This window comes from Chanodichthys erythropterus, chromosome 17, assembly GCF_024489055.1.
Source record: "Chanodichthys erythropterus isolate Z2021 chromosome 17, ASM2448905v1, whole genome shotgun sequence".
Lineage (NCBI taxonomy): Eukaryota > Metazoa > Chordata > Actinopteri > Cypriniformes > Xenocyprididae > Chanodichthys > Chanodichthys erythropterus.
In genome coordinates this window covers 24,687,250-24,699,293 of record NC_090237.1, presented here as the reverse complement: position 1 = coordinate 24,699,293, position 12,044 = coordinate 24,687,250, and the positions used below count along the sequence as shown (strand labels likewise).

Genomic DNA, 12,044 nt, shown 5'->3' with positions numbered 1-12,044 from the left:
GTTTCGGTCCATCCAACGCCGCCAGGTTGCACCTCAGACTGTCCAGGAGCTCAGTGATGCCCTGGTCCAGATCTAGGATGAAATACCACAGGGCACTGTCCGTTGTCTCATTAGGAGCATGCTCTGACGTTGTCAAGCATGCATACCAGCATGTGGGGGCCATACAAACTACTAAGTACCATTTGAAGTGAAATTTCAGCAAAATGGACTAGCCTGCGGCCTAATTTTTTCACTTTGATTTTCAGGGTGTCTTTGAATTCAGTCCTCTGTAGGTTGATCATTTTCATTTCCATCAAACGATGTGGCATGCTGATGTATGTATGTTTGTTTGTGTGTGTGTGTGTGTGTGTGTGTGTGTGTGTGTGTGTGTGTGTGTGTGTGTGTGTGTGTGTGTGTGTGTGTGTGTGTGTGTGTAAAGGAAGTCGGTTATAAAATAAAAGTAAGTAAAGTTAAATAAAGGGGTTAATATCTCGATTTTTGTCCCCCACTGCACAAGCTGACATTAACCATACTGCTAAAAACTGAACACAATCCACATATGAATGACAAATGTTGTTTCTTTCAGGAGTGGCAGAACTCGATACAGAAGAACGCTGGCCTGGCTTTCATTGAGCTTATCAACGAGGGAAGGTAAACTCTCATTTCTGCTTTTGAAACACCATTACTAGCTCACAGATCACTGTAGCTTATGCCACTTCAAATTGGTTATCTGGTGCTGGTCTGTTCAGCTGACCAGTTTCCATGGGATTACTGATAACAGGCATGGGACCAGATTAGCCCCTAAGCCTCTCGTCCCGGTAGTGTGGCCAGAGTTTGTGTTTTTTTGGTGTTAGTGGTTGAACAGAGTGTAAAATACGCTGAGATAAGCATGTTGAGAGTGGGTGGGTGTATAAACCCTCTGACATACTTCTTGTCAAGAATGTGTACATCATATTAACAGTCTTGTTTTCAGTCTTTCTCTGTTTTTTATCCATCATGCTACTTTTCTATCTCACCGAAAGATTGTGTTTGTGTGTCTGTGTGTCCATGTGTCCATGTGTTTGTCGGGTTTAGGCTTTGAATCATTGTTGTTGAGCTGATCCTGGGTGGCTCAGCCTGCACACCCATCTGCTGACCCATCTGTGCGCACACACACACACAAACACACACACACACGGACAGTAATCCTGAGTCAGCAGAGATAGTCGCTGTCCAGGGTGCTGGCACATCAGTCATTCACCCTCAGTACCTGTCTGTCTGTCTGTCTGTGTCAGTGGCCCTCTTTCCAAATCCTACCTCAGTGGACGTAGAGTGCAACAATAATAGCCTGCAATCAACTTTCATTTACTTCATAGGGATTTACAAAAAATAATGACAACAGTGTCTTCTCTTATCGGTGGTTCAATGGAGAATCTCCCATCTGTAGCTACTTCACCAGGAATTCTATAGTTAAATACATACAGTCCAATTTGGGGTTAGCAAGATTAAAAAAATTATATTTTTATTCAGCTTTAATGCAATAAATTCGAAACAATGTAAAAAAAATAAAAATAAAATAATAATAATAATAATAATGTACAAACACGATTCAAAAAAAGTTGGGACACTGTACAAATTGTGAATAAAAATAATTTACAAATCTCATCAATTTATATTTTATTCACAATAGAATATAGATAACATATCAAATATTGAAAGTGAGACATTTTGAAATGTTGTGCCAAATATTGGCTCATTTTGGATTTCATGAGAGCTACACATTCCAAAACATTTGGGACAGGGAGCAATAAGAGGCTGGAAAAGTTAAATGTACATATAAGGAACAGCTGGAGGACCAATTTGCAACTTATCAGGTCAATTGGCAACATGATTGGGTATAAAAAGAGCCTCTCAGAGTAGCAGTGACTCTCAGAAGTCAAGATGGGCAGAGGACCACCAATTCCCCCAATGCTGCGGCGAAAAATAGTGGAGCAATATCAGAAAGGAGTTTCTCAGAGAAAAATTGCAAAGAGTTTGAAGTTATCATCATCTACAGCGCATAATATCATCCAAAGATTCAGAGAATCTGGAACAATCTCTGTGTGTAAGGGTCAAGGCCTGAAAACCATACTGGATGCCCGTGATCTTCGGGCCCTTAGACGGCACTGCATCACATACAGGAATGCTACTGTAATGGAAATCACAACATGGGCTCAGGAATACTTCCAGAAAACATTGTTGGTGAACACAATCCACCGTGCCATTCGCCGTTGCCGGCTAAAACTCCTATAGGTCAAAAAAGAAGCCATATCTAAACATGATCCAGAAGCGCAGGCGTTTTCTCTGGGCCAAGGCTCATTTAAAATGGACTGTGGCAAAGTGAATAACTGTTCTGTGGTCAGACGAATCAAAATTTAAAGTTCTTTTTGGAAAACTGGGACGCCATGTCATCCGGACTAAAGAGGACAAGGACAACCCAAGTTGTTATCAGCGCTCAGTTCAGAAGCCTGCATCTATGATGGTATGGGGTTGCATGAGTGCGTGTGGCATGAGCAGCTTACGCATCTGGAAAGGCACCATCAATGCTGAAAGGTATATCCAAGCTCTAGAACAACATATGCTCCCATCCAGACGTCGTCTCTTTCAGGGTAGACCTTGCATTTTCCAACATGACAATGCCAGACCACATACTGCATCAATTACAACATCATGGCTGTATAGTAGAAGGATTCGGGTACTGCAATGGCCAACCTGCAGTCCAGATCTTCCACCCATAGAAAACATTTGGCGCATCATAAAGAGGAAGATGCGACAAAGAAGACCTAAGACAGTTGAGCAACTAGAAGCCTGTATTAGACAAGAATGGGACAACATTCCTATTCCTAAACTTGAGCAACTTGTCTCCTCAGTCCCCAGACGTTTGTAGATTGTTATAAAAAGAAGAGGGGATGCCACACAGTGGTAAACATGGCTTTGTCCCAACTTTTTTGAGATGTGTTAATGCCATGAAATTTAAAATCAACTTATTTTTCCCTTAAAATTATACATTTTCTCAGTTTACACATTTGATATGTCATCTATGTTGCATTCTGAATAAAATATTGAAATTTGAAACTTCCACATCATTGCATTCTGTTTTTATTTTATTTACAATTTGTACAGTGTCCCAACTTTTTTTTTGAATCGGGTTTGTAAAAGTTTTTTGGGCACCAGATCAGCGTATTAGAATGATTTCTGAAGGACCCTGAAGACTGGAGTAATGATGCAGAAAATTCAGCTTTGCATCACTGGAATAAATTACATTTAAAAATATATTAAAATAGAAAACAATCATTTTAAATTATAATAATATTTCACAATATTATTGTTTATCCTTGGTAAGCATAAAAGACTTATTTATGAAAAAAACAAAAAACAAAACATTAAAACATCTTATAAACTTTTGAACGGTAATAATGTGTAATGATATATTCTTTAATGGTTGAAATATGTTTATAAAAATAAAATGTATACAAAATATAATAATTATGATAAATTATGATTATGGTCAATATAGTGATTAAAATATAAATATACTTAATTTTGTATACATATTTATTTGATTTATTTTTAAAACATAAATCACTTAACCTAAGAGCTGATGTTAGGTCTGTCTTTTTAAAGGATTGTATGAAACAAAAACAAAAACAAAAAAATCTCTATGGTCAGAATGAAGGTGTTTTTTCTTCCAGAAACCTGCAGTTACACTCTATATATGCAATGCATAGTTTATTTGAACAATTTAATGAGACTAATGTTGTGTTTGGCCTCTTGGAGCGTCTGCTTATGTTCTAATAACAAACTGAATTACAAGTATTAAAGCACTGTGTAAAACTTTGCTTCTGGAGTTAATTCTGACTTAACTTTCAGCCTTGTAGTGTTTATGCAACAGTCTATTCCAGTTTATTTATTATACATTAAGATTTTAGTAGGGCATCTGTGATTTATGAACCACACCATGTCACAGTTTGGGATGTATGTGGCCCCTGTGCCACTGATTTGGAGCCCCTGTTCTGTTTCACTCGCACCATCATATAAGTCACCAAGCCCATGACAGTTTCTGCCTTTTGAAACACTAGAAATACTAAATGTTTTGCTGTGGATTTTTAATGCACTCTTCATACTGCATAACTTCTCTTCCAGTACTGAAGAAGTAAAGTCATGCCCTAGATTCAATTTTGTACTGTTATCATGCTGGGAATGAGGTTGTTTACTATTTTTTTCCCTCTCCTCTGTGCTCCAAATGTTATTTATTGCTTGTCAACACTTAAAGAAGCATGCACATTTGAATACCGTACCGGTTTGAAGCCTCTCTGCGGGACGGGGTGGAAAATTATGCTCAGTATTATGTTCCAAACACCAAGGCTCTTGTTAATTAAAACAGAGCAGACATAATGATGTGTAAAATGACAATTAACACAAAGTAACCTAGATCCCATAAAATATGAATGATTGCATTATCTATAAGAGTGTAAAACAAAGCATTGTAGGATTGATTGTATGTCATGTGCAGATGTGTACTTAATGTGTGTTCGGGGACTGACTGAATGCCATTTTTTTAAATTCCCAGTTGAAATCTCTTTTTTTTTCTCCATTCTAGACTCCTTTGTCATGCCATGAAGGATCATATTGTTCGAGTGGCCAATGAAGCAGAGTTTATCCTCAACAGACAGCGAGCCGAGGACGTCCACAAGCATGCAGAGTTTGAGGTAGACAATGTCTGAGAATTATTTTAGACCAAAAGCGCATGCATATATACACATTTTATAGATCCCAGGGGTCAGTACAGGATTTAGATATTTTACGGTGTTATATGACTCAGTATATTAAATACCAGCCTTAAGTAGCTAGATCAGATAAAACACTAACCAGATTATAATCAATCCAAGAACAGAACTCTTAATCCCACACTGAATCCATATGAAACCTGAATAATCTACAATGAAATCTGATTTTGAGAATTAGATACAGCATGACAGAGAAAATCTCTAGCAAACCTAGCCGTGCGGGTGTCCCATAATCCTTTGCTCATGCCTTCTAAAGGGGATTAATCCACATACTGTATATTAGCTCAGTAGAGAGAAATTGAATTAATTATACAGAAGCGCCCCCTGAAATATGATATATATATATATATATATATATATATATATATATATATATATATATATATATATATATATATATATATATGTGTGTGTGTGTGTGTGTGTGTGTGTGTGTGTGTGTGTGTGTGTGTGTGTGTGTGTCATTTTAGTCACAACCAACAACAATTATTTAAAAGTTGTACCAAAGAGAATATGTTGTCCATTAGGAGCATGCTTTAGCCATGACTGTATTCACAGTACAGCCTCTTGTACCTCATAACTTAAATGTACAGTGCACAGCATAAATGAGCACACCCCCTCTGAATAAATACAAAAGACGTATTTTCTTTATAATCACTAATACAATCCATGGAAAGATGGCAAAACTAAAATGTATTAAACATATATATAATAAAAACTGAGAAATATATGTCATTAATAGCCATAAAATAAGTAAATTAGCCAATTTTGTTTAAATTAAGGATTGCAGAAACGCGTACACCCCAGATTTAATTCAACAAATGTATAATATTCTAGTACTTATTATGTCCTCCGTAATTTTGAATATACTGCTCTGACCGTTCTTGGCACAGAGTGTACAAGTTCATGACAAATTGTCACATTTGTCCTGTTTATCTCCTGGATGATGAGCTCCTTAAATGCCCTGATCTTTAATGGGGAGTGTTGCTCAACTCATCTCTACAGAATCCCCCACAGGTGCTCAAGAGTGTTAAGATTGAGTGCAATAAATGTCCACAGAAGGTTTTTCAGCTTGGAAGAAAGCATATCCTCATTGTCATGTTGAAAAATTGCCCAACAATGCAGGGAATGAGGAAAGGGTAACATCTTCTGATTCAAGTTTGTGTATTAAATTACACAGTGGTGTGGGAATGACAGCATTGATAAAGCACAACTGCCTCACACCTTCAGCACTCATACATCCCCATATAAGAGCTTTACTACCACTGAACTTTACTGTGGGAACCAGGCACTTCTCACTGTACTCTTCCTCTAGCAACACCATAACATTTTGGATGCTGTTAGATCCCAAATGATTGATTTAGTCTCATGAGACCAGAGTATTGATTCCCAGAATGCATATTTTTGTAAATATGGGCTTTGGAAATGGCTAACTGGCTTTATTGTGCTTTGGCTACAGTAGGTAGTTCCAGTGAGAACAATAACCATGTATGTCATTTCTGCAGGCTTGGTATTTCTCCTGCTCTTTGTCTAGCAAAAAAATCCCTCATCACTAAATGAAAGCTCAAAATGAAGGCCTGATTATTTCAGGGGTCTTGTCACAAGTCCATTGTTTTTGAATTTCTTTGTTACTTTTGCTATATTTTCACACTTAAAACAATGATTTGGTAATCCTCTTGTACCACTGTCCTCTTTTGTGCTAAGAAATAAGTCTCCTGACAGTTCTCTCCCAAGTGCTTCCATTGTTTTCAGCATTAAGTCTAAGAATGATTCAGTGGGCTATAAAACACTTTTAATTGTCAAGAAATGACTTCTCTTTAAATGTTTTGGTTCAAAATACTTACCTGTTGATCAAACATTGCCTTAAACTTACACCAGAAATATTTATTTAGTTTCATTTAGTAACTTTTAGGAGGGTGTACTCATTTTTGCTACACAACATTTTATCACCTTGATAAGAAAATCTTATTTTCCTGAATAATTTTGACATGCTTCTTTGGTAATTGGTTAAGCAGACTTGCTGAAACATTATATCTCTAAAGAACCCTGACATATCTTCTAAGTAATTGAGTAATTACTGACTTTCAGAAGTTTCAGAGGGGGTGTACTCATTTATGCTGTGCACTGTAATATATTAAATGTGAAGATTAATGTTACATTAACTACTTAGGATATCAGTATCAGCCTGTCTGTACTATTCCGACAGTGATGCAGTGGGTGCTGTAAATGTAAATCAAGGTTTAGCAGCACTTACTGTTGAATCATGTATCTATGATATGAAACACTGAGGGCACATGCATCAAAATGCGGGATACACACACTCTTTCTCAGAAACACACTAGTACATGTAGTGATGGAGTGATGAGTTTCTTATCTAGAATGCACAGCCTGTCTGAGACGGTTGTTTTATATACTGCTCTTGAGGATCCTTGACCTGCTAGATAAAACGCAGCAGGCGCTAGATAGGCAATGTCACCAGCTAACGGAAGATGTTGTCTTGCCTCTCAAGATGTCGTCTTGCCTCTTCTTGTTCTTCCTCTTCTTTATTACCTCCGTCTGCAGATTGAAGATTTTGTAAGCAGATTAGATATTTTTACAATTAAGCTGGTGTCACTTTCAAACCTCATATCCTCCCTTGAAGTGATAAATAACGTTTGATATTTGTCAGCGTGGCGCATAGTAAGGCGAGATGACACCGGGAGATTGAGTTATCGGCCGTTTGAAGAATATGTCGAGGTATAATATCTGACAGAATTCAAATATAAGGAAGGAAATTCAATTACTTCCCCTCGCCCCTCCTCCCTTTTCCCCTGCACCCCACCAGCTTGTGTTAGCAAATTAGATTTTGAATATTAGCAAGAGATCCCCCCTGGGGTCCACGTGGGAAGACAATCTTATTGTAGCGGGGAAGATAAAGTCGGCAGGCTGCTTCACGTCACCCTTAGTCTGAGAGGCCTTTTAGTCTCAGTGCTTTTTATAGTGCCTATTTTAAGTTCTTTCTGTGTATGAAGTAAACTTTAAAGGGGAAAGTACTACAATATATGTTGAAATGGTAAAGTAATGAAAGACATTCTTGGTTCTTAAAGGTAAAGTTCACCTAAAAATGAAAACACTCTCTTGTCATTCCAAAGCTTTCTTTCTTCTGCAGAACAACTGATCAATTGTTTTTGTCCATATAATGAAAGTCATTGGGGTCCAAAGCAATGCTGGACCTCATTGACTTTTATTGCATGGACAAAAATAACACTGATACTTATTGCAGAAGAAAGAAAGTCATGCAGGTTTGGAACAAAGTGAGGGTAAGTAAATGAAGACAGAATTTTCATTTTTGGATGAACTATCCCTCAGTTCTGCTTCATGCAAGTAGCATCATTCTTGCTTTCAGTTTACTGATTCATTGTGACATTTACTTTAGATGTTAATCTGTCTTTCTTTCATCCATATTTCGGGTCAGTCTAACTGCGCACAGTACGCGGCAGACAGGAAAGAAGAGGAGACGATGTGTGATCACCTCATCAGTGCTGCCAAACATCGTGATCATGTGACAGCCAATCAGCTGAAACAGAAGATCCTCAACATCCTCACCAATAAACACGGAGCCTGGGGCACAGTAGCACAGAGGTACAGCTGTGTGCATGTATGGGGGTGTTTCTCAACTATGGCCACTTTTGGGCCTGTTTTTAAAATAAACTCTGAAACACTTTTCACATTATGACTTGTTTGTTTGTTTAATTTAGTCTGCTAACAATATCCATGTATATATAGTACATTCACTACCATTCAGAAGTTTGGAGTTGTTAAGATTTTTTGATGTTTTTGAAAGAAGACTCTTAAGACTCTCACCAAAGAGGCATTTATTTTATCGAAAATACATTAAAAACAATAATATTGCTGTTTAAATCAATATATTATGTAGTCAAAAGTAACACAAATAAATGAGAAATGCATGGTGAAAAGTTTCAAAGATATGACCGTCACATAACAAAAAAATAAATAAATAAATAAATAAATATATATATATACAGGTGCTGGTCATGTAATTAGAATATCATCAAAAAGTTGATTTATTTCACTAATTCCATTCAAAAAGTGAAACTTGTATATTATATTCATTCATTACACACAGACTGATATATTTCAAATGTTTTTTTTTTCTTTTAATTTTGATGATTATAACTGACAACTAAGGAAAATCCCAAATTCAGTATCTCAGAAAATTAGAATATTGTGAAAAGGTTCAATATTGAAGACAACTGGTGCCACACTCTAATCAGCTAATTAACTCAAAGCACCTGCAAAGGCCTTTAAATGGTCTCTCAGTCTAGTTCTGTAGGCTACACAGTCATGGGGGAAGACTGCTGACTTGACAGTTGTCCAAAAGACTACCATTGACACCTTGAACAAGGAGGGCACAAAAGGTCATTGCAAAAGAGGCTGTCTGTTCACAGAGCTCTGTGTCCAAGCACATTAATAGAGAGGCGAAGGGTAGGAAAAGATGTGGTAGAAAAAAAGTGTACAAGCAATAGGGATAACCACACCCTGGAGAGGATTGTGAAACAAAACCCATTAAAAAATGTGGGAGAGATTCACAAAGTGTGGACTTCAGCTGGAGTCAGTGCTTCAAGAACCACTACGCATAGACGTATGCAAGACATGGGTTTCAGCTGTCGCATTCCTTGTGTCAAGCCACTCTTGAACAACAGACAGCGTCAGAAGCGTCTCGTCTGGGCTAAAGACTAAAAGGACTGGACTGTTGCTGAGTGGTCCAAAGTTATGTTCTCTGATGAAAGTAAATTTTGCATTTCCTTTGGAAATCAGGCTCCCAGAATCTGGAGGAAGAGAGGAGAGGCACACAATCCACGTCGCTTGAGGTCCAGTGTAAAGTTTCCACAGTCAGTGATGGTTTGGGGTGCCATGTCATCTGCTGGTGTTGGTCCACTGTGTTTTTTGAGGTCCAAGGTCAACGCAGCTGTATACCAGGAAGTTTTAGAGCACTTCATGCTTCCTGCTGCTGACCAACTTTATGGAGATGCAGAGTTCATTTTCCAACAGGACTTGGAACCTGCACACAGTGCCAAAGCTACCAGTACCTGGTTTAAGGACCATTGTATCCCTGTTCTTAATTGGCCAGCAAACTTGCCTGACCTTAACTCCAAAGAAAATCTATGGGGTATTGTGAAGAGGAAGATGCGATATGCCAGACCCAACAATGCAGAAGAGCTGAAGGCCACTATCAGAGCACCCTGGGCTCTCATAACACCTAAAAAGTGCCACAGACTGATCGACTCCATGCCACGCTGCATTGCTGCAGTAATTCAGGCTAAAGGAGCCCCAACTAAGTATTGAGTGCTGTAAATGCTCATACTTTTCATGTTCATACATTTCTAAAAATCCTTTTTTTTTTTGTATTGGTCTTAAGTAATGTTCTAATTTTCTGAGATACTGAATTTGGGATTTTCCTTAGTCGTCAGTTATAATCATCAAAATTAAAAGAAATAAACATTTGAAATGTATCAGTCTATCTGTAATGAATGAATATAATATACAAGTTTCACTTTTTGAATGGAATTAGTGAAATAAATCAACTTTTTGATGATATTCTAATTATATGACCAGCACCTGTATATTGTAATATGTTCCTTTAACAAAAACTCAACCGCTGAGACATAAAAGTTGCTGTAGTTGAAGAAACTATGGAAGCTTGTGTCCGCCATGAAATAAAAAGGTAATTACGACTTCTTATCTTACAATTCTGACTTTTTTTTCCTTGCTATTGCAAGATATAAACTCACAATTGTGAATTATGAAGTCAGAATTGTGTGATATTAAGTCAGAATTGTGAGTTATAAAGTCAAAATTGTGTGAAATAGTTTGAATTGCATGATATAAAGTCAAAATTGCAAGATATAAACTCACAATTCTGAAAAACGTGAGAAAAAATAAGATGCAATTGCGAATTTATATCACGCAATTCTGACTTGATATCACAATTCTGATATTATAATTCGCAATTGCTAGTTTAAATCTCACATTTCTGAGAAAAAAAGTCAGAATTGTAAGATAAAAAGTCGCAATTACCTTTTTTTATATTTTGTGGCGGAAACAGGCCTCTATAAGACACACCCGTGTATGTAAGTGTGTGTGTATTTGTGCATGTGTTTGTATTGCTTGTATCTTGTTGATGGTCAGTGTACGGTCGTTTTAGGGGCGAGTATTACACTGTTACCTTTGTGACACAAGCACACACAGCCAGGCCTCTTATGTGACTCCTATTTAATGTCATTTTCTTGCTCTCCACCAGGGTCAGTCTACAGGTCAGCAAACTCAATTACCACACCAGGCCACTAAATCCTCAGAGACAGATCACTGGTGGTCAGGCTGTATGTGTGTGTGTGTGTGTGTGTGTGTGTCTGACACTCCCTCTCAGTGTCACAGTGGAGCACCTGGCAGTTGTTACAGTGGTCTCAAGGGTCCTGTTAAAAAAATACTGACTTAAGTTCCGTTTCCCACCAAACACACACAAACAGACCAAATATAATCCAAGATCTAGAGACATAATTTTGTACAAAGTGACAGTTTTACCTCAACATCATGAGCAAGAAGGAGAGTTAAGAAACAACAACCAGAGCACACAACAATTTGGAATGTAGTAAAGTAATAATTTAAACACAATACTTTTAATACAATTAAAATACTTTCTTCTAACCCAGTTTAATATGCTAAGCTATTTGTGTCTCAACCAATGATGAGTTTGGGGTGGGACTATCTGTTTGACCAATGATAGTCAGGGAGATGCAAACCTGTTTAAAACTAAAGTCATTAATTTAGCAATTCCCCTTGGTGATACTACAGGGCCAGAAATTACACTGTAATATAGTGCTTAATTTAATTTTTGTGACTTCTAATAATTTACTATTTTAATTGTAATGTGCGTATATATGTTTTTCTACTTTTGTATCATGTCTGTGTAAAGCACTTTGAATTACTGGTGTTTAAAATGTGCTTTAAACTTGACTTACCTTATAACGTGAAGACATACACTACAAAAACGTACTGCTTAAGATTTGTTTTACTTGTCCAGATAAAATCTAAAAATCCTTACAACAAGACAAATGTATTTGTAAAGCAACTCTCCATAAAATATTAAGATGTGAGACATGTTCAGCAAATGTCTTTAAATATACAATCTATAATAAAACTGTTTAAAAAAGGATTATGACGACAACCCTCGGGAGATCGGTATGGTAATAGAAATTTGCA

At 37.2% G+C, this 12,044-nt stretch overlaps 1 protein-coding gene across 1 annotated transcript in view; it reads left to right on the top strand.

Moving 5' to 3' along the window:
• nbeab (neurobeachin b) overlaps nucleotides 1–12,044 on the top strand; it is a 377,709-nt gene that overhangs the window by 217,540 nt on the left and 148,125 nt on the right. The window contains exons 34-36 of the mRNA XM_067364674.1: nucleotides 566–630; nucleotides 4,598–4,706; nucleotides 8,239–8,405. Of these exons, the coding sequence (XP_067220775.1) occupies nucleotides 566–630; nucleotides 4,598–4,706; nucleotides 8,239–8,405 (341 nt within the window). The remainder of the gene's footprint in view (nucleotides 1–565; nucleotides 631–4,597; nucleotides 4,707–8,238; nucleotides 8,406–12,044) is intronic.